Genomic DNA, 23,259 nt, shown 5'->3' with positions numbered 1-23,259 from the left:
GAGGGAGCTGTGAAGGAGGAAAGGTTCCCACACACTAGAAGCCCCTTCGTGGGCGGAGACTGCGGGTGGCGGAGGGGGAAGCTTCGGAGCCGCGGAGGAGAGCCCAGCAACAGGGTGCGGAGGGCAAAGTGGAGAGATTCCACAGAGGATCGGTGCCGACCAGCATTCACCAGCCTGAGAGGCTTGCCTGCTCAGCCGCAGAGGCGGGTGGGGCTGGGAGCTGAGCCTCCGGCTTCAGTCGGATCCCAGGGAAAAGTCTGGAATTGGCAGAGTGAAAACAGCCTGAAGGGGTTAGTGCAGAAGAGGCAAGAGATCTTTTCTTCCCTCTTTGCCTCCTGGTGCGCGAGGAGAGGGGTTTAAGCGCGCCGCTTAAAGGAGCTCCAGAAACGGGCGCAGAGCTACCGAAGAGACAAGAGACTTTTTCTTGCCTCTTTGCTTCCTGGGGCGCGAGGATAGGGGATTAAGGGCACCACGGAAAGGAGCTCCAGGAACGGGCGCGAGCTGCGGCTGTCAGCACGGACAACAGAGACGGGTGTGGGACGCTAGGGTTGCTGTTGCTGCCACCAAGAGGCCTGTGTGCAAGCACAGGTCACTCTCCACACCTCCCCTCACGGGAGCCTGTGCAGCCCGACACTGCCAGGGTCCCGGGATCCAGGGACAGCTTCCCCGGGAGAACATGCGGCGCGCCTCGGGCCGGTGCAGCGTCGCGCCAGCCTCTGATGTCGCAGACTTGCCCCGCATCCGTGCCCCTCCCTCCCCCCGGCCTGTGCCAGAGCCCCTGAATCAGCTGCTCCTTTAACCCCGTCCTGTCTGAGCGAAGGGCAGACGCCCTCGGACGACCTACACGCAGAGGCAGGGCCAAGTGCAAAGCTGAACCCCAGGAGCTGTGCGAACAAAGAGGAGAGGGGGAGGTCTCTCCCAGCAGCCTCAAAAGCAGCGGATTAAAGCTCCACAGTCAACTTGAAGTGCCCTGCATCTGTGGAAAACCTGAATAGACAGCGAAATATCCCAAGTTGAGGAGGTGGACTTTGGGAGCAAGATATACTATTATTTTCCCCTTTTTTCTTTTTGTGAGTGTGTATGTGTGTGCTGCTGTGTGAGATTTTGTCTGTATAGCTTTGTTTTCACCATTTGTCCTAGGGTTAGACAGACCCATTTTGGGGGGGGGGGTAATAGAAATTTTTCTTCTTAATTATTTTTTATTTTAATAACTATATTTTATCCTACTTTATTTTGTCTTCTCCCTTTCTTTCTTCCTTTCTTCCCTCCTTTCTTCCCTACTTCCCTCCTTCCTTCCTTTCTTCCTCCCTTCTTTTCTCCTTCCCTCCCTTCCTTTCTTCCTTCCTTCCTTCCCTCCCTCCCTCCTTCTTTCCTTCCTTTCTATTTTTTCTCCCTTTTATTTTGAGCCGTGTGGATTAAAGGCTCTTGGCACTCCAGCCAGGTGTCAAGGCTGTGTCTCTGAGGTGGGAGAACCAACCTCAGGACACTGGTCCACAAGAGACCTCCCAGCTACACACGATATCAAATGGCAAAAATCTCCCAGAGATCTCCATCTCAACACCAGGACCCAGCTTCACTCAAGGACCAGCAACAAACAGTGCTGGACACCCTATGCCCAACAAAGAGCAAGACAGGTCTACAGCCCCATCCATTAGCAGAGAGGCTGCCTAAAATCATAATAAGGCTACCAACATCCCCAAACACACCACCAGACGTGGACCTGCCCACCAGAAAGACAAGATCCAGCCTCATTCACCAGAACACAGGCACTAGTCCCCCCAACCACGAAACCTACTCAACCCACTGAACCAACCTCAGTCACTGGGGACAGCCACCAAAAACAGCGGGAACTACGAACCTGCAGCCTGCAAAAAGGAGACCCCAAACACAGTAAGATAAGCAAAATGAGAAGACAGAAAAACACACAGCAGATGAAGGAGCAAGATAAAAACACACCAGACCTAACAAATGAAGAGGTAATAGGCAGTCTACCTGAAAAAGAATTCAGAATAATGATAGTAAAGATGATTCAAAATCTTAGAAATAGAATAGACAAATTGCAAGAAACAGTTAACAAGGACCTAGAAGAAATAAAGAGGAAGCAAGCAATGATGAACAACACAATAAAATGAAATGAAAAATACTCTAGATGGGATCAATAGCAGAATAACTGAGGCAGAAGGACGGATAAGTGACCTGGAGGATAAAATAGTGGAAATAACTACTGCAGAGCAGAATAAAGAAAAAAAATGAAAAGAACTGAGGACAGTCTCAGAGACCTCTGGGACAACATTAAATGCACCAACATTCGAATTATAGGGGTCCCAGAAGAAGAAGAGAAAAAGAAAGGGACTGAGAAAATATTTGAAGAGATTATAGTTGAAAACTTCCCTAATATAGGAAATAGTCAATCAAGTCCAGGAAGCACAGAGAGTCCCATACAGGATAAACCCAAGGATAAACATGCCAAGACACATAATAATCAAACTGTCAAAAATTAAATACAAAGAAAACATATTAAAAGCAGCAAGGGAAAAACAACAAATAACACACAAGGGAATCCCCATAAGGTTAACATCTGATCTTTCAGCAGAAACTCTACAAGCCAGAAGGGAATGGCAGGACATATTTAAAGTGATGAAGGAAAAAAACCTACAACCAAGATTACTCTACCCAGCAAGGATCTCATTCAGATTCGATGGAGAAATTAAAACCTTTACAGACAAGCAAAAGCTGAGAGAGTTCAGCACCACCAAACCAGCTTTACAACAAAGGCTAAAGGAACTTCTCTAGGCAAGAAACACAAGAGAAGGAAAAGACCTACAAGAACAACCAGAAAGAATTAAGTAAATGGTAATAGGAACATACAATTACCTTAAATGTAAATGGATTAAATGCTCCCACCAAAAGACACAGACTGACTGAAAGGATACAAAAACAAGACCCATATATATGCTGTCTACACGAGACCCACTTCAGACCTAGGGACACTTACAGACTGAAAGTGAGGGGATGGAAAAAGATATTCCATGCAAATGGAAATCAGAAGAAAGCTGGAGTAGCAATTCTCATATCAGACAAAACAGACTTTAAAATAAAAACTATTACAAGAGACAAAGAAGGACACTACATAATGATCAAGGGATCGATCCAAGAAAAAGACATAACAATTGTAAATATTTATGCACCCAACCTAGGAGCACCTCAATACATAAGGCAAATACTAACAGCCATAAAAGGGGAAATAGACAGTAACACAATCATAGTAGGGGACTTTAACACCCCACTTTCACCAATGGACAGATCATCCAAAATGAAAATAAATAAGGAAACACAAGCTTTAAATGATACATTACACAAGATGGACTTACTTGATATTTATAGGACATTCCATCCAAAAACAACAGAATACACATTTTTCTCAAGTGCTCATGGAACATTCTCTAGGATAGATCATATATTGGGTCACAAATCTAGCCTTGGCAAATTTAAGAAAATTGAAATCGTATCAAGTATCTTTTCCGACTACAACTCTATGAGACTAGATATCAATTACAGGAAAAGATCTGTAAAAAATACAAACACATGGAGGCTAAACAATACACTACTTAACAACGAAGTGATCACTGAAGAAATCAAAGAGGAAATCAAAAAATACTTAGAAACAAATGACAATGGAGACACGATGACCCAAAACCTATGGGATACAGCAAAAGCAGTTCTAAGAGGGAAGTTTATAGCAATACAATCATACCTTAAGAAACAGGAAACATCTCGAATAAACAACCTAACTTTGCACCTAAAGCAATTAGAGAAAGAAGAAGAAAAAACCCCCCAAATTTAGCAGAAGGAAAGAAATCATAAAGATCAGATCAGAAATAAATGAAAAAGAAATGAAGGAAACAATAGCAAAGATCAATAAAAGTAAAAGCTGGTTCTTTGAGAAGATAAATAAAATTGATAAACCATTAGCCAGACTCATCAAGAAAAAAAGGGGAGAAGACTCAAATCAATAGAATTAGAAATGAAAAAGGAGATGTAACAACCGACACTGCAGAAATACAAAAGATTATTAGAGATTACTACAAGCAACTCTATGCCAATAAAATGGACAACCTGGAAGAAATGGACAAATTCTTAGAAATGCACAAGCTGCCGAGACTGAACCAGGAAGAAATAGAAAATATGAACAGACCAATCACAAGCACTGAAATTGAAACTGTGATTCAAAATCTTCCAACAAACAAAAGCCCAGGACCACATGGCTTCAAAGGCAAATTCTATCAAACATTTAGAGAAGAGCTAACACCTATCCTTCTCAAACTCTTCCAAAAGATAGCAGAGGGAGGAACACTCCCAAACTCATTCTATGAGGCCACCATCACCCTGATACCAAAACCAGACAAAGACGTCACAAAGAAAGAAAACTACAGGCCAATATCACTGATGAACATAGATGCAAAAATCCTCAACAAAATACTAGCAAACAGAATCCAGCAGCACATTAAAAGGATCATACACCATAATCAAGTGGGGTTTATTCCAGGAATGCAAGGATTCTTCAATATATGCAAATCAATCAATGTGATACACCATATCAACAAACTGAAGGAGAAAAACCATATGATCATCTCAATAGATGCAGAGAAAGCTTTTGACAAAATTCAACACCCATTTATGATAAAAACCTTGCAGAAAGTAGGCATAGAGGGAGCTTTCCTCAACATAATAAAGGCCATATATGACAAACCCACAGCCAGCATTGTTCTGAATGGTGAAAAACTGAAACCATTTCCACTAAGATCAGGAACAAGACAAGGTTGCCCACTCTCACTACTCTTATTCAACCTAGTTTTAGAAGTTCTAGCCACAGCAATCAGAGAAAAAAAAAGAAATAAAAGGAATCCAAATAGGAAAAGAAGAAGTAAAGCTGTCACTGTTTGCAGATGACATGATACTATACATAGAGAATCCTAAGGATGCTACCAGAAAACTACTAGAGCTAATCAATGAATTTGGTAAAGTAACAGGATACAAAATTAATGCACAGAAATCTCTGGCATTCTTATACACTAATGATGAAAAATCTGAGAGTGAAATTAAGAAAACACTTCCATTTACCATTGCAACAAAAAGAATAAAATATCTAGGAATAAACCTACCTAAGGAGACAAAAGACTTGTTTGCAGAAAACTATAAGACACTGATGAAAGAAATTAAAGATGATACAAATAGGTGGAGAAATATACCATGTTCTTGGATTGGAAGAATCAACATTGTGAAAATGACTCTACTACCGAAAGCAATCTACAAATTCAGTGCAATCCCTATCAAATTACCACTGGCATTTTTTACAGAACTAGAACAAAAAATTTCACAATTTGTATGGAAACACAAAAGACCCCGAATAGCCAAAGCAATCTTGAGAAAGAAAAATGGAGCTGGAGGAATCAGGCTCCCTGACTTCAGACTCTACTACAAGGCTACAGTAATCAAGACAGTATGGTACTGGCACAAAAACAGAAATATAGATCAATGGAACAGGATAGAAAGCCCAGAGATAAACCCACACACATACGGTCACCTTATCTTTGATAAAGGAGGGAAGGATATACAGTGGAGAAAAGACAGCCTCTTCAATAAGTGGTGCTGGGGAAACTGGACAGCCACCTGTAAAAGTATGAAATTAGAACACTCCCTAACACCACACACAAAAATAAACTCAAAATGGGTTAAAGACCTAAATGTAAGGCCAGACACTATCAAACTCTTAGAGGAAAACATAGGCAGAACAGTCTATGACAAATCACAGCAAGATCCTTTTTGACCCATCTTCTAGAGAAATGGAAATAAAAACAAAAATAAACAAATGGGATCTAATGAAACTTAAAAGCTTTTGCACAGCAAAGGATACCATAAACAAGACCAAAAGACAACCCTCAGAATAGGAGAAAATAGTTGCAGATGAAGCAACTGACAAAGGATTAATATCCAAAATTTATAAGCAACTCATGCAGCTCAATAACAAAATAACAAACAACCCAATCCAAAAATGGGCCGAAGAACTAAATAGACATTTCTCCAAAGAAGATATACAGATTGCCAACAAACACATGAAAGAATGCTCAACATCATTAATCATTAGAGAAATGCAAATCAAAACTACAATGAGATATCATCTCACACCGGTCAGATTGGCCATCATCAAAAACTCTAGAAACAATAAATGCTGGAGAGGGTGTGGAGAAAAGGGAACGCACTGCTGGTAGGAATGTAAATTGATACAACCACTATGGAGAACAGTATGGAGGTTCCTTCAAAAAGTACAAATAGAACTACCATACGACCCCACAATCCCACTACTAGGCATATACCCTGAGAAAACCATAATTCAAAAAGAGTCATGTACCAAAATGTTTATTGCAGCTCTATTTACGATAGCTAGGACATGGAAGCAACCTAAGTGTCCATCAACAGATGAATGGATAAAGAAGATGTGGCACACATATACAATGGAATATTACTCAGCCATAAAAAGAAATGAAACTGAGTTATTTGTAATGAGGTGGATAGACCTGGAGTCTGTCATACAGAGTGAAGTAAGTCAGAAGGAGAAAAACAAATACCAAATGATAACACATATATATGGAATCTAAGAAAAAAAATGTCATGAAGAGATTAGTGGTAGGACGGGCATAAAACACAGACCTACTAGAGCATGGACTTGAGGATATGGGGAGGGGGAAGGGTAAGCTGTGACGAAGTGAGAGAGTGGCAGGGACATATACACACTACCAAATGTAAATTAGATAGCTAGTGGGAAGCTGCTGCATAGCACAGGGAGTTCACCTCTGTGCTTTGTGACCACCTAGAGGGGTGGGATAGGGAGGGTGGGAGGGAGGTGACGCAAGAGGGAAGAGATATGGGAACATATGTATAACTGATTCATTTTGTTGTAAAGGAGAAACTAACACACTATTGTAAAACAGTTATACTCAAATAAAGATGTTAAAAAAAAAAAAAAGAATCCGCCTGCCAAAGCAGGGGACACGGGTTTGAGCCCCAGTCCGGGAAGATCCCAGATGCCGCGGAGCAACTAAGCCCATGCACCACAACTACTGAGCCTGAGCTTTAGAGCCTGCAAGCCACAACTACTGAAGCCCATGTACCTAGAGCCTGTGCTCCACAAGAGAAGCCACCGCAATGAGAAGCCTGCGCACTGCAACGAAGAGTAGCCCTGCTCGCCACAACTAGAGAAAGCCCATGCACAGCAATGAGGACCCAACACAGCCAAAAATAAATAAGTAAATAAATTTATTTTTAAAAAGTGGAACCAACCTAAACATCCGTCAACTGATGAATGGATAAACAAAATTTGGTATATCCATGTGTTATGGACAGAATTGTGTCCCCCTCAAAATCCATATGTGGAAGCCCTAATCCCCAATGTGACTAGGTTTGGAGACAGGGCCTTTAGGGAGGTAATTAAGGTTAAATGAGTCAGAAGGGTGGGACCCTAAATCCTATAGGGTTGGTATCCTTGTAAGAAGAGGAAGAGACATCACAGCTCTCTATTTCTGTGTTTATAAAGAGAAGTCAGGCAAGGACAGAGGGAAAAGGCAGCTGCCTAGGAGCCAGGAAGAGAGGTCACACTATAAACCAACCCTGACAGCACCTTGATCATGGACTTCTAGCCTCCAGAACTGTGAGAAAATAAATTTCTGTTGTTTAAGCCATCCAGTCTGTCATATTTTATGGCAGCCTGAGTAACTAATACATCATGCAATGGAGTATTATTCATACATTAAAAGGAATTAAGGGACTTCCCTGGTGGCACAGTGGTTAAGAATCTGTCTGCCAGTGAAGGGGACATGGGTTCGATCCCTGGTCTGGGAAGATCCCACATGCCAAGGAGCAACTAAGCCCGTGCACCACAACTACTGAGCCTGCGCTCTAGTGCCCTTGAGCCACAACTACTGAAGCCCGTGTGCCTAGAGCCCGTGCTCTTCAATGAGAAGCCGCCACAATGAGAAGCCCGCGCACTACAACGAAGAGTAGCCCCCGCTCACCACAACTAGAGAAAGCCCGCGCACGGCAACGAAGTCCCAATGCAGCCAAAAATAAATAATTTTTTTTTAAAAAAGGAATTAAGTAGTGATGCATCTTAAAACATGGGTGAACCTTGAAAATATTATGTTAAACGAAAGACAGACAGACATAAAGGGCCACATATTGTATGATTCCATTAAGGTGAAATTTCCAGAAAAGGCAGGTCCATAGAGAAAGTAGTTTAATGATTGCCAGGGGATGGAGGAAGAGGTGCATTGGGAGGTATGGGGTTTCTTTTTGGAGTGATGGAAATTTTCTGTAATTAGATAGTAGTGGTGGTTGCAGAAAATCATGAATATACTAAAAACCACTTAATTGTATACTGTAAAATGGTTTAAAATGGTGACTCATGTTATGCAAATTTCATCTCATTAAATTTTTTTTTTAAATTCTTGCAACCTGAGAGATGTCCGCTAAAATTTCTTGTATGTGAGTCTGTTGGTGAGAAATGCTTTCTTTTGATATATGAAAATTTCCTTATTTTTCTTTCATTTCTGCAAGATAGTTGTGTGGTGTATTGAATTTTAGGTGGACACTTTTTCTTGTGGTACTTTTTTTAACATTCAGTGTATCTCGTTTATTTATTAAAAATTTTTTATCTTATATTGGAGTATAGTTGGTTCACAATGTTGTGTTAGTTTCAGGTGTACAGCAAAGTGATTCAGTTATACATGTATCTACTTTTTTTCAAATTCTTTTCCCATTTAGTTTATTACAGAGTATTGAGCAGAGTTCCCTGTGCTATACAGTAGGTCCTTGTTGGTTACCTGTTTTATTTTATTGGAGTATAGTTGCTTTACACTATTGTGTTAGTTTCCCCTGTACATACAGCAAAGTGAATCAGCTATACATATACATATATCCCGTTTTGGATTTCCTTCTTCATACTTTAAAGGTGTTGTCCACCGTCTTCTCACTTGCACAGAAATCTGATGTCATCCTTTTCTCTGTTCCTGTGTTCATGTATTTTTTATTTGGCTGCTTTTAAGATTTTTCTCATTTTCACTGGTTTTGAGCAATTTGATTATGATGTGCCTTGATGTAATTTTCTTTTTGTATTTTTTAACATCTTTATTGGAGTATAATTGCTTTACAATGGTGTGTTAGTTTCTGCTTTATAACAAAGTGAAACAGTTATACATATACATATATTCCCATATCTCTTCCCTCTTGCATCTCCCTCCCTCCCATCCTCCCTATCCCACCCCTCTAGGTGGTCACAAACCACCTACCTTGATGTAATTTTCTTCACGTTACTTCTGCATGGAGTTTGTTGAGCTTCTTGGATCTGTGGGTTTATTGTCTTCATTGTTTGGAAAGCTTTCAGCCATTATTTCTTCAGATATTTTTTCAGCCGCCCACCATCCCTTAGGACCCCAGTTACTCATATATATTAGTCCATTTGCTTACTGATCCCTCAAATGTGATGCTTTAATTAAATAATTTTCTTCTCTGTGTTTTTCAATTTGGATGTTTCCTATTGTGCCTTCAAGTTCATTAATATTTTCTTTTACAATGGTGAATCTGCTGTTAAGCTCATCCAGTGTATTTTTCTACTCATTGTTTTCTACGAAGTATGATTTGGGTGAATTTTATATCTTCCATGTCTCTTTTTGAAAAAGTGGGATAACTCAAACATGTGTGTGAATTCTGGGTTGGTTTCAATGATTGATATTCTTCTCATTGTGAGTTGTATTTTCCTGCATGGTATTCTTTGGGTGCCAGACATAGTGAATTTTATCTTATTGGGAGTTGATTTTTTTTCATTTGTATGTATCTTCTTTGGTTTTTCCTGGGATGCACTTAAGACACTTGGAAAAAATTTGATCTCTTCTGGTCTTGCTTTTATGATTTGTTATAGACAGGTCATTCAGTCCAACTAATTATCCCCCAGATACTGAGGCAAGATTGTCCTAAGTACTCTGCCCAATGCCCCATTCATTATGAGTTTTTCTAGTATGGCTGGAAGAACCAGGCACTGTTCCTGGTCCCATGTGAGCAGCAGGCACTATTCCCTCTAATTCTTTCAGTTGGTTCTCTTTCCTAGCCTCAGGTGTTTTTTTCTCATACATGCAGTGATCAATACTCCTTTGAGTACTCAAAGGACACTCCACACTCTACAGATACCCTGGGTTCCCTTTCTGTGCATTTTTCTTCTCTGATACTCTGTCCTATGAACCCTAGCAGTCTTGGTCTCTCTGGACTTTCAAATCAGGGAGTCCACCAGGATCTGCCTTTGTTCTTCCTCTTTGTGTCATGTCTTGGAAATTCTTTCAAGGCAGTTGCAGAGCCAGCATCATTTGTTTACTATCTCATGGTTCACTGTCTTTCATTACCTGATGCCCAGTGTCTTTAAAAGCCATTGTTTCACGGATTTATTGGTTGTTTTAAGCAGGAGGGTAAAGCCAGTCCCTGTTGCTCCATCTTGGCTGGAAGCACAAGTCCAGGAAATACATTTTTAAAAACCACTTTTATTAAAGTGTATCTAGGGGAGAGGCTTCCCTGGTGGTCCAGAGGGTAAGATTCCATGCTCCCAATGCAGGGGGCTCAGGTTCAATCCCTGGTCAGGGAACTAGATCCCACATACATGCCGAAACTAAGAGTCCACATGCCACAACCAAGAAGTCCGCATGTTGCAACTAAGATCCCATGTGCCAAAACTAAGACCTGGTGCAGCCAAAATAAATTAAAAATATATATTAAAAAATATAAAGCATATCTATATAGAAAATTGCAAAATAAATTTACATCAAACTTGATTTTTTTAAAATTGAATCGACTTGTATGACCAATGCTCATATCAAGAACAGAACATTACCAACACTTCAGAAGCCCCATTCATGTTACTAAACTCCTACCCCCCAAAAGTAAATCTATCCTGAGTTACAGCACCACATATTAGTTTTGCCTGTTTTAAAACTTTTAAGAATGGATTCATACAGTATGTGCCCTTCTGCATTTGGCTTCTTAAACTCAACATTATGTTTGTTAGATTCAACTGTTTTGAGTGTAACAGTAGTTCATTTTCATTGTTCTATAGTATTTTATTGTATGAATATATCACATTCTACTGTTGATGGACATTTAGGTAGTTTCCAGTTTACGTCTGCCGGCATATAGTGCAGTTATAAACATTCTTGTATATGTCTTTTGGTGAACATATGTACTGGGTACATAACAGTGGCACTGCTAGGTCATAGGATATGCTATTCCCACTTCAGTGGATACTGCCAAATTTTTTTCCAAAGTGGATGCATCTATTTACACTCTCTCCAGTATTGTATGAGAATTCCAGTTGCTCCACATGTTTGCCACAGTTGATACTGTCCATATGAGTTTTTTTTCTTTTTTTTTTATAAAGCCACTCTGTTGTATGCATGTTAAGTTCCCTTTTAAAGCTGGTATTGGAGAAGAGTAGGTCTAAGACCCTTTTCAAAACAAACTGCTTTATATTATGTGAGGTTAAGTTTTGGGAGATACAGGACAGATGATAAAGTCCAGAGACATATCCAAACCCCAATAATAATAAATCCTGGTAATAAAGGAATTACTTCAGTTTTCAGTATCAACCACTGAAAGTCTTCAAAGAAAACTTTCATTTCACCTTTCACAATTTACCAATGTTAGGCTATGAATTAATATCCTTTTAGTTTATTTTTCCATGCACCCATAAATTTAGGTTATTTCATTGTATAACTATTGTGATTTTGAAACTTAAAGTTTGAAAAAAAGACAATGATCTTATAATGGAGCTGGAGGGTCTCTGATTGGTTTAGTGGGTTGATTGACCTAAAATAGGGATCAGCAAACTATGTGTATAAACAGCCAGATGGTAAATGTTTTAGTCTTTGCCAGCCATCCAGTCTCTGTTGCAACTACTCAACTCTGCCCTTGAAAGCAGCCATAAACAATATGTACATGAGTGGATGTGGCTGTGCATACTACTATATACTCAGTATACATCTTCCCCAAGAACAGAATGTCCATGACAGCACTATATACTGGAAAACATAAACTGGAAGCTACCCAAACATCCCTCAACAGCAGAACGTGATATATTCATATGAAGGAGTACTGTACAGTAACAAGAAAAAACAAACTACTCTTACAGCTTTATTTACAAAAACTGGCAGTGGTAATGGGCATGAGGTTTCACTAGTTGTGTGTGGCTATTTAAATTTTAATTAATTACAATTAGGTAAAATTTAAATTGTTCTCAATCACACCAGCCAAATTTTTTTTTTACTTGAGTATAGTTGATTTACAATGTTGTGTTAATTTCTGCTGTACAGCAAAGTCATTCACTTATACATATATGTATTCTTTTTTAAAATATTCTTTTCCATTGTGATTTATCATAGGATATTGAATATAGTTCTCTGTGCTATACAGTAGGACCTCGTTGTTTATCCATTCTATATATAAAAGCTTACATCTGCTCACCCCAACCTCCCACTCCATTCCTCCCCCAGCCTCCTCCCCACTGGCAACCACCAGTCTGTTCTCTATGTCCATGATTCTGTTTCACAGATAGGTTCATTTGTGTCACATTTTTAGATTCCACGAATAAGTGATATCATATGGTATTTGTCTTTCTCTTTCTGACTTACTTCACTTAGTATGATAATCTCTAGTTGCACCCGTGTTGCTGCAAATGGCATTATTTCATTCTTCTTTACAGAGGAGTAATATTCCATTGTATATATAATATATACCACGTTTTCTTTATCCATTCATGTTAATGGACATTTCAGTTGTTTCCGAAACAGCATTTGTTGTTTGTAGTCTTTTTTTAACAAATAAATTTATTTATTTATTTTTGGCTGTGTTGGGTCTTTGTTGCTGCACGTGGGCTTTCTCTACTTGCGGCAAGTGGGGGCTACTCTTCATTGTGGTGTGTGGGCTTCTCAATGCAGTGGTTTCTCTTGTTGCAGAGCACGGGCTGTAGGTGCGCGGGCTTCAGTAGTTGTGGCATGTGGGCTCAGTAGTTGTGATGCACAGGCTTTAAAGCACAGACTCAGTAGTTGTGGTGCATAGGCTTAGTTGCTCCGCATGTGGGATCTCCCCAGAACAGCGCTCAAACCCATGTCCCTTGCATTGGCAGGCAGATTCTTACCCACTGCACCACCAGGGAAGCCCCCTGTAGACTTTTTAATGATGGCCATTCTGACTAGTGTGAGGTGGTACCTCATTGTAGTTTTGATTTGCATTTCTCTAATAATTAGCAGTGTTGAGCATATTTTCACGTGCCTATTGGCCATCTGATGTCTTCTTTGGTAAATGTTTGTTTAGGTCCTCTGCCCATTTTTGGATAGGGGTTTTTTTGTTGTTGAGTTGTATGAGCTGTTTGTATATTTTGGAAATTAAGCTCTTATTGGTTGCATCATTTGCAAATATTTTCTCCCATTCTGTAGGTTGTCTTTTTGTTTTGTTTATGGTTTCCTTTGCTGTGCAAAAGCTTGAAAGTTTGATTAGATCCCACACTAGCCAGATTTTAATTGCTCTATAGCCACATGTGGCTAGAGCCAGTATACTGAACAGTGCATATGTAGAACATTTCCTTCAATCTCCAAATGTTCTATTAGACAGCTTTGCTCTAGTAATCTTTGCTTTTCCTTCTGCCAGGTATAAATAGGACTCACCAGCCTGGGAAACACTTTAAAATAAATTCATGGTTTAAAGGGTTTTTTTGAACTGTGCAGGTGGTATGAAATTGGGCTGCAAAGATTAGTGAAGCCTAGCTTGAGATTATGAATTCTCAGGGGAGATTTTTTTTCACAGTACTGTTGTTGTGGGTCTGAAGATATTCATGGATAATAGATTCTATTCCTTTGCTCAGATGATGACAGTAATGTTGCAATAACCAGACCAGTTTCAGAAAGCCCCTGTGTGCTGAATGAACCACAACCTTTGGTCTTACCTCGAGTGCCACAGTCTAAGGTGCTGTCCATCACCTCAAATCCGGTAAGTCGCACAGGGGAATGTATTGGAGAACCTAGGACTGTTTTTGTAGATGAAGATTGCTTAGTTATTTGCCTTAATTGTATCACTATGACTCTTTTTCAGTAAAGTTATGTGTTTATCACAGTAATCCAGTGACTCCTTGCAAAGATAAGTTTAATTTCAGTTTAAAAAATAGCAGCGAATGCACTCATGTCAATGAATTGTACATGTGAAAATGGTTAACACAGTAAATATTATGTATATTCTACCACAAAATTTAACCTGTTAAAAAAATTAATAGCAGGGGCTTCCCTGGTGGCGCAGTGGTTGAGAGTCCGCCTGCCGATGCAGGGGACACGGGTTCGTGCCCTGGTCCGGGAAGATCCCACATGCCGCGGAGCGACTGAGCCCGTGAGCCATGGCCGCTGAGCCTGTGCGTCCGGAGCCTGCGCTCCGCAACGGGAGAGGCCACGACAGTGAGAGGCCCGCGTACCGCACAAAAAAAAAAAAAAAAAAAAAAAAAAAAAAAAAAAAAAAAAACTGATTGAGAATTACTTATCAACTCTAATTTGCATTAATTTTTTTTTTTTTTTTTTTTTTTTTTTTGTGCGGTACGCGGGCCTCTCACTGTCGTGGCCTCTCCCGTTGCGGAGCACAGGCTCCGGACGCACAGGCCCAGCGGCCATGGCTCACGGGCTCAGTCGCTCCGCGGCATGTGGGATCTTCCCGGACCAGGGCACGAACCCGTGTCCCCTGCATCGGCAGGCGGACTCTCAACCACTGCGCCACCAGGGAAGCCCTCAATCAGCTCTTTTGAAAAGGCATCTATAAGCTGTGCAATCTAGACTCAACTATATGGTCAGCTTAAGTCTGCTTTGGGAAAAATGAAAAATATGATGAAAAGAGGGACCAATATCAGATCTTCTATGGCCTTAACATTCTGTCCTTTGAATTTCTTTTTGAATTCTTCCCTCTTTTTTCTCTTATCTCAGACTACCTGGTTTTTGTTTTATTTTTAATATTTGAATCTGTTGACTTTTTTGCTTTTTGGATGTTTACTAATCATAACTAGATGTAAAAGGTAAACCAAAGGGAGGAGAAAATGGTTTCAAATAAGTCTGTAGACAAGCATATAAAAATGGCCATTTCTTGCAGAAGGTTGATAAGCCTGGTCTCATCCATGTGTAATGATATATGTAATCTCAGTTCCTACATGATAGCTTCACAGTGTTACTTGTAGCAAAAAAAGTGTGGGAGCAGGGGAGGAATAAAAAGAAAGAGAAAAAGGATTCTCATCCTTGGCCCATGCTTATCGAGCCTGGGTTTAGTACCACATCTAGTATTTGCTTTGTTGGTGTACTGGCCAGATATTGTGCAGCTACATTTTTTAAAGGGTTATTTAAAAGTAAACTCAGCTTCTGAATCACTATACTGTACACACCTGTAACTTATATAATATGTACATCAACTCTACTTCAATTTAAAAAAGTAAATAAAAATAAACTCAGTAAGGCCCATACCTTATCACATTGGAGGATGACCCAGGTAATGATCTAATATTCCTATGATGGTAAGAAAATACTTCTACATGTTGAACTGGCCTGGTTATGACCTAGGTAGCCTAAGCCCTGAAAAGTTAATGTACACGGTTCTGGTTAATGACCAAAGGAAGGAGAAGCAATAATCCAAACATTCTTAAGAGAAAGTAGGAGGAAAATGCATATTGTGGCAGAGAAGGAGCTGGCCAGAAAGGGCACTTAACTGACTACCTGAGAGAGAAAATAAACAGGACACTAAGGTGGCAGTCCAGGTAAGATTAAATCCTGCTAACATTAGAACAAATACAATTAACTCCTTCTAATAAAGTCTTCAGAATTTACGTTATTATTGAGAGCTGACTGCTCCAGGTGTAGTGAAGGAGAAAGCATTAGTTTGTGCAGAGCATAGGATTATGTGATGGTAAAAGAGATAGAGTTTACCCTCATTCTCCCCATTTTTGTTCCATATTTTGTTTTCTAGTATAATGTAAATAATAATAATAAAGGTCCTCTCTCCCCTATGAGAGTGGCTATTAATTGCTTTCATCTAAGTTGACCAGGCTTCCCCATTTAGAAATGGAGAGGAAAGCACTCTGTTCCTGTCATCTTGACAGTGGACTTGGGGCTCCAGCTGGGGTACTGGCCAAGATTTACAAAAGTTAAGGCATAGGAGATAAATGTATAAATATCCTAATTTGGAAATACTAACTTCTGGCAAAGTTGGGAAACCAAGCTGATATCTTCACCAACCAATAATGAGTAACACCTTCTTTTGATATGTAGATGAGTCTCTGTCAAGCAGCAAGTGGTCATCAGCCAAATGTGAATGGTCTCTTGGTTCATGGGATGCCTCTACAGCCAAGAAATCTCTCCCTAATGGACAAGCTCCTGTAAGAAGTATAAAATTTTAAGACTATAGAGTTTAAGTAGATCACTGAGAAATAAAAGGAAAGCAAAGTCAATCAATCAACATGCATGTACTGAGTACATACCAAGAAAAACATATAAGGAAAATGGTCTCCACCTTCAAGGAGCTGATAAAATAACTGGTGAGAAAGCAAAGGTAAAAAGAGACCTAACCATACAGGGCATTCCTGTGACTGAGTGTGAAGTTTGTGTACTCAGTGTGAGCACTACGGCTGTCCCAAAGAAGGGAAGCATTTTGGTGGGTAAGTGTAGGTTTTGAACGTATCCTTGAAACATGCAAGTTTGGATAAGCAGAGAAGAGCAGCAAGGCTATTCTAGGTAGGAAGAATGGTGTGGAAAAAGGTTTGGGGACAGGAAAATACAAATATTTGGAAGAGAAAGCCGACCATTTTTGCTGTAGTAGGATAGGAAGCAATAGGTTAGAACTTTAATGTTCTGACCAAAGACCACTGACAATCTTCTACAACTAAAATAGACCATGGTGTGATGATTAGTGGGAAAGAAGACACTATGCAATTAAAGAACATTGGGACCAGACTATGGAGGGTTTTGAATGTCATGTTTTTGAGATCCATCCATGTTGCTGCATGTGATTCTCTTTTATTGCCAAGTAGGATTCTATTGTAACAGTACACCACAATTTGTTTATCCATTCTCCCATTAATGAAAACTTGGGCTATTTTCCAGGTTGGGGCTGTTATGTATAAAAGGCACTATAAATATTCTTACACAGGTCTTTTTTGTGGACCTATGGTCTCGTTTTTCAGTATCTAGAAGTGAAAGTGTTACAGAATAGGTTAAGTGTATGCTTAATTTTATAATAAACTGCCATACGATTTTCCAAAGGAATTGTACCATTTTACATTCCCATGTAAGCAATGTATAAGTCCAGCTGGAGAGCACATATATTTAAAAGAGGAATTTGAAACATAGATTTCACAGCAGTAGGACACAGATTGGATTGACGCAGGAGGAATTGAAAGTAAGGAGTCTAATGCAGGAGTTCAGGCTGCTATGGGTCTGTTCTCAAGTTGTAGCAAGACTATAAAAAGGAATGAAATATTTTAGGAGATATTGTAAAAGAAATCAAATTCTATAAAAATAGAGGAATCCAAGTCAACTCAGATTTCAAGCTCGAGGGAAGCTTGTTTGGCAGGGGGAAAATGAGCTTGGGGTGTGTTGAGTTTACAATGATGGGCCATATAGAAGATCAGATTTGAAGGCTGATCTAGAAGTGTGGAGGTGATAAATCCAGTTATGAATGAGTAGTCCAGAGGAAGAATAAAGATGAACAAAGAGCAGCTAAAGCCTAAACCAGTGTAATTAGAAAGCAGTAGGCTGTATAAAGAAAAGGCTTAAGTGAATGGTTGGGAAGACCAGAAAGATCTCATATGAGTAATGCTCAAGGTTTAGCCCTATTCTGTGATGGGCATTTTTCCTTCAAAGTTCTCCAAACCCTGAGGCATATTTTGCACTAGAGGACACCAAAGTGGCCTGAAAGACTGAGGAACTTGCTGAAAGCCAAGGGCACATGGCAGAGCTTTATTCTTTCACTTCCCCTCCACATCACAGTGTAAATACTATCTCTTAGGTGCCTTACAATGGAATCAAACGTTCTCTCATCTGCTTAAGACACAAAAACAAAGCTGCTGAACCTACAAGGCAGAGTTTAAGCCACCGAACTGTTGAGCATGGTATTTTATCAGAGTACTTACAGGAAAGTGTTATATTTCACAGTTGTTTATGCAAATGGAGATCTACTGCCCTAGGCTGTACAAAGCTCTGGACCCTTTGCCTGTTCCCAGCTTTCCAAGGAACCCCCTATCCCTGTAGGCTCTAACTAGCTCAGCATTTTAATCTCTGCAGTTGGAGCCACACTAGTGCCACACCACTACTAAGCAGCAATATTGGCCTTTCAACTAAGTCTTTCTGGTGACATTCCTTCAGCACAAAAGAATGCTTCAAACATGGTAGGAAGCACAGTCCCTGAGGTAAACTTTTGGGAAGCACTTTGGAGTCGGTACCCTACAGGTTAGTCTTTACCAGTAACTGAAGAAGTGACTGTGATGGCAGGTGAAAAATGGACTTGCTTTCCCAAGTCTCCATTCTAGTAAATTATGTGTAAGATTGAAATGATGTCCTTCTTTTAGGTACACATTCTCATGCCTGAGCTAAATTATGTAACTTCTAAAACTAGGTTATTTATTGTTTTCTCTTTTCGCTTTTTTCTCCCTTGAATGTATTTTATAGTCTAAGGCTTTTTACCCTTTGAGTTCTGTCTCCCTGTACAGAGCAATCTTGATCTCACTGTGGGTTTCTGATATTTGGACACTAGAGATCTTGATGACAAGCTACTTATGAGGCCTGGGTCCAGTACCATCCTTTCAACTCGAAATCGGCCAAATCGAGCCCTGAAGCTTAGTACATCATTTCTGTCATATACAGTGCAGTCCGCCAGGAGACGCAATCCCCCACCACGTACCCTTCATCCCATCAGCACAAGCCATTCACACGCTGGAACACCAAGACCTATGGAAGAAATACTCAGAGGAGCCCAAGTGTAGGTTTCAAAAGCAGAATTTCTGGAATCATCGGTAAAACTAATGAATAATTTTACATAGAGAATGAATTTAAATCTAAGATCAAAATATATGCCTAGACAGTAATCATTACATATTCTTATGATGAACTGCACACTGGGGTAAATCTAATACAGAAAAATGGAGTTAAATTTGCATGAAATATAGATATACTGGATCTTCCTATTGATTTAGCTAAAGATTTATATTTCTACAAATAAAATGTTGACTAGAATACTTCAGTAGAACTCACCAAAGGGATAAAAGACATATGTATTTTATTAAAACATTTTCCTTAGCGGGAACATCCTCAGTGAAATTCTTCCCCAAATAACAGTTAATTCTCCTTTAATATTTTTCTGTACCATTAGGATCTACCTATTCCATTGACAATGAAAACTTTATAAACCTCAGATAAGTAGATGCTTATACACCAGGAAGTATGTCCCTTGGCACGTCTTAGGAAGTAACACTAACCATGTTCTCTTCCCTTTTCCCACCTTTCATTCACTAGACACTCTGAGCCTTACTGTGCAAAAATTACCAAGCCAAGTCTTTAAAATAATATTCTTTCATTAGTTGTTGACATACAAAACATCTTAGGATAGTTAATTTCTAAGACTATGAACAAGGGTGTGAGATGACAACGCCATAACTGTGTTTTGAATTCAGCCTCTAAATCAAGCACGTCACTATACTTCTCTCCCAACATTTCTTGATTTTGACTTTTCAATTTCTTGTTACAATTTATCCCAATAGACTTACTAAAAGAGGTGTCCAAAACCACCAAAAATCTTTGTTAGGACACCAGGGTTCTCAGCTGCGATTTTATTATGTTGATGTAACTATATCTATACTGATATAGCTATACACTCGAGTATGAGTGGTCTTGATATATAATTAATCTCTCATCCCTCTGACAGTGCTTTTTTCAAAGTGGAAAAAGTAAGTTGCTTTGTTTTTTTCTGGGACATGAAAAGTATCATTCAGCTTTTAATTACTATCTTGGGCATGAGTAATACTGCAAACTGCTCTAAATCCCATGGAAGGAAATAAGTTTAGGAACTTTACCTGGAAATTATAGTTTTTAGTAAAAAAGACAACCAGAAAGCCCAGAACTATGAGTTCCACCAGATGTGAAATTACAAATCCATAACTGTCAGAGAAATACAACACAATATAGGGAAAAATGTTTTATTCCAGTTCTCTGTGGGAGAAAGGGTCAACTTCTGCTGTGTGCTCAGGATGAAGTTGTTCAACAATAAGTAAGAAAATACTATGAAGAAAACACAAAACTTTAATTCTCCAAAATCCTTTCATTGAGATCTCTTCACTTTAAAATGTAGGCAGCTTAAAGCTTTCTGTGCATGAAATTAAACTCATCTGCTCAGTTTATTTGATTCTAATCAGTCTGCTTATATTGTTTTAACTTTATGCTTTCACGTTTTGGCTTTCGCTGATGGGATCTGCAGCCCAGTGGCGGCCGACTCACTCTCTCCCTCACCACTGCTCCTGAGTCGAAATAATCTGCTGCCACCTATTGGCACAGCTGAAGTGGAACACTTGAGCACTGTGGGGCCACAAAGGCAAACGGTATGTCTCTTTCCTATTGCCTTTCCATGTGCTTATAAAAACCTCAGGGTCAGTAATTCTTCAGGGTCTGTGCTCTGGTCTTGACTTAACACTATATTTTGTCAAAAGTACACACTGAATTCTGATTTATGACGATGGCATTGGAGCTGCCTGGCCTGCAGTTACCATACCTGTTAGGGTTGATATAGGACATGCACAGCTCCCACTACAAATTAACTGTTTCTGTAATTTTTGTCTCTTCTGCAGAAAACCCATGGCGATTCCAGTCGAGCTCGAAGTGCAGCGGTGGATGAGCCTAACCATCAGCAGCCCCACGAGAGGCTCCTTTTACCAGACTTTTTCTCCAGGCCCAACACAACTCAGTCATTTTTGGTAGAGTGACTTACTTCCTCTATGGTCTTGATAGTTGAGGAAAGGGAAAAAAAATAGTTTGGCAGACTTAAGGCTTTACATGGTGGCTTAATCAACTCTAAGAATAAAAGATGAGGTTCTAATAAAAATAACGTTTTGGGGCTTCCCTGGTTGCGCAGTGGTTGAAAGTCCGTCTGCCGATGCAGGGGACACGGGTTCGTGCCCTGGTCCGGGAAGATCCCACGTGCCGCGGAGCGGCTGGGCCCGTGAGCCATGGCCACTGAGCCTACGTGTCCAGAGCCTGTGCTCCGCAAAGGGAGAGGCCACAGCAGTGAGAGGCCCACGTACAGAAAAAAAAAAAAAAGTTTTAAGTATATTTTGTTGAAACTCTAACTGGTCTCTGCCACTCATTCTTTTAACTTATAAATTGCAAATTCTAAGCAATTTAAAGTTTAGCTATTTCTGAGAATAAGCAAAATGTTAAACCCCAGTGTGTATCAGATTAGCATTAACTTCATTCTCTAACACTGCTCTTAGGGAATTACACAAAAAATGGTATCAGATTATGTATGTGGACTGGTGGATGTGCGAGTTAAGACTTTTGGGGGTTCTTAGTTAATTGGTGTTTTAAATGCTGACAATGTCTTATCATTTAATGTACATTTACTAGCCCTTTCACTTTTAAACAAGTAATAGAAAAAAACCTGATTGGGAGATTGGAGATCATGCACTGACCTTGCCCAAAATTGTAAGCCAGGAGCTCAGCCCCACCTCATTTGCTTTGTGCAAGAGGGCTTGGAGAGCCTAGGAAGTGACTGGGGCCATACTTATGGCCCAGGAACCAGGCACCAGGAACCCACATCCTATACCAGTTTTTAAGACAGTGGTATTTGCAACACACTTATCTCAACTCATAAAGCTTAAACTGTATCAGCCTAAAGCACTGTACGATTCTTCCTCCATTAGAAGAGTGGTGAGAATAATAAATGAATGGGACATTGTACTAGTTTCCTAGGGCTGCTATAACAAATTACCACAAACTGGGTGGCTTAAAACAGAAATTTATTCCCAGTTCCAGAGCCTATTAAGTCCAAAATCAAGGTGTCAGCAGAGCCATGTTCCCTCTGCAGGTCCTGGGGAAGAATCTTTTCTTTCCTCTGTCCCAGTTCATGGGCTGTTCGGCTTACTGCCTGTTTTTGTAAATAGTTTTTTTAGAGCAGAGCCACCACACTCATTCACTGTCTGTGGCTGCTTTCCTATTGTAACAGCAGAAATGAGGAGTTCCACTAACAGTATGTACCACAAAACACATAACGTTTACTATCTTGCCCTCTACAAAAAAAAAGTTTGCTGATCCCTGATAGAAAACATGGGGCTTCATCAGGAAAGAAAAAGAAAAAATCTCAAGTCTCTTAATTCCAGTGCTGACAGGAAACTGAGGGATGTTTTTTATTCTAGAAGTACCAGTGGGATAGTATTGATAGCTTTTTAAAATATCTGCTTTTAGGTATTTTAGTTGTATCTTAAAATCTTTAAATCCCTTGAGATAATTTTGAAATGTATGAGTTCCATCCATATTGAGAGTCACATTTCAAGCATGGAAGTAAAGTCTTGGGTGTTTCAGTGTTGCTGAAAAGGTTCTGTTCTGTTGTTTTAAACAGCAGGCAATGGAAATCAGATAAAAATTCCCTTGACAGCCAACTATAAGTATTTAGAAATATTAAACCATATGGATTATTTATAAATGCTAAGATTTTCTTAGAGACATATTAATGAAGTTGTAGAACTTGCAATTTTTACAAGTTAACAATGGCTCTGTGGGCTTCTGGCTTGGGATTTTTCTTACTTGGAATGTAAAAGTACACTTAGCCAACTTGTCCCTCAGAATGTCAGATGATGTCAATTACACTGCTGTCCAACTTCAAGGTTTTCCCTCCTAAACCAAGTAACACATTATCCTCTGGGAGAAGTCACATCGTAAGAAGTGTCTCATCTTCTTTTTCAGCCGGACACACAGTACCGTCGTTCATGTGCTACTGAGTATCCTCATCAGGCCCGACCTGGTAGGGGATCTGCAGGAACAGGTTGGGCCATGGCTTTTATTTTACTACTATGTGGTTAAGACCCTGCTGTTTTCCATGCTTTTTCCTTCCTCCAGATTTTATTATATTTTGTTTTCCTCCATCTTTGTAAATTACCTCAAATTCATTTTGGAATAT

General features: G+C 39.8%; 1 protein-coding gene across 2 annotated transcripts in view; it reads left to right on the top strand.

The window, feature by feature from the left end:
* Nucleotides 1-23,259, top strand: part of FAM149B1 (family with sequence similarity 149 member B1) — a 52,983-nt gene that overhangs the window by 27,265 nt on the left and 2,459 nt on the right. Inside the window, exons 8-13 of one of the 2 annotated variants that reach the window (XM_059054206.2) lie at nucleotides 13,949-14,073; nucleotides 16,374-16,480; nucleotides 18,853-19,077; nucleotides 20,569-20,689; nucleotides 20,936-21,061; nucleotides 23,046-23,124. In XM_059054206.2, coding sequence (XP_058910189.1) covers nucleotides 13,949-14,073; nucleotides 16,374-16,480; nucleotides 18,853-19,077; nucleotides 20,569-20,689; nucleotides 20,936-21,061; nucleotides 23,046-23,124 — 783 coding nt within the window. The remainder of the gene's footprint in view (nucleotides 1-13,948; nucleotides 14,074-16,373; nucleotides 16,481-18,852; nucleotides 19,078-20,568; nucleotides 20,690-20,935; nucleotides 21,062-23,045; nucleotides 23,125-23,259) is intronic. The other variant, XM_059054208.2, reaches the window with a different exon arrangement.

This window comes from Kogia breviceps, chromosome 2 (genome assembly GCF_026419965.1).
Source record: "Kogia breviceps isolate mKogBre1 chromosome 2, mKogBre1 haplotype 1, whole genome shotgun sequence".
Classification (NCBI taxonomy): domain Eukaryota; kingdom Metazoa; phylum Chordata; class Mammalia; order Artiodactyla; family Physeteridae; genus Kogia; species Kogia breviceps.
Note: the sequence above shows the minus strand (reverse complement) of the source record. Positions and strands in the feature narration are given on the sequence as shown.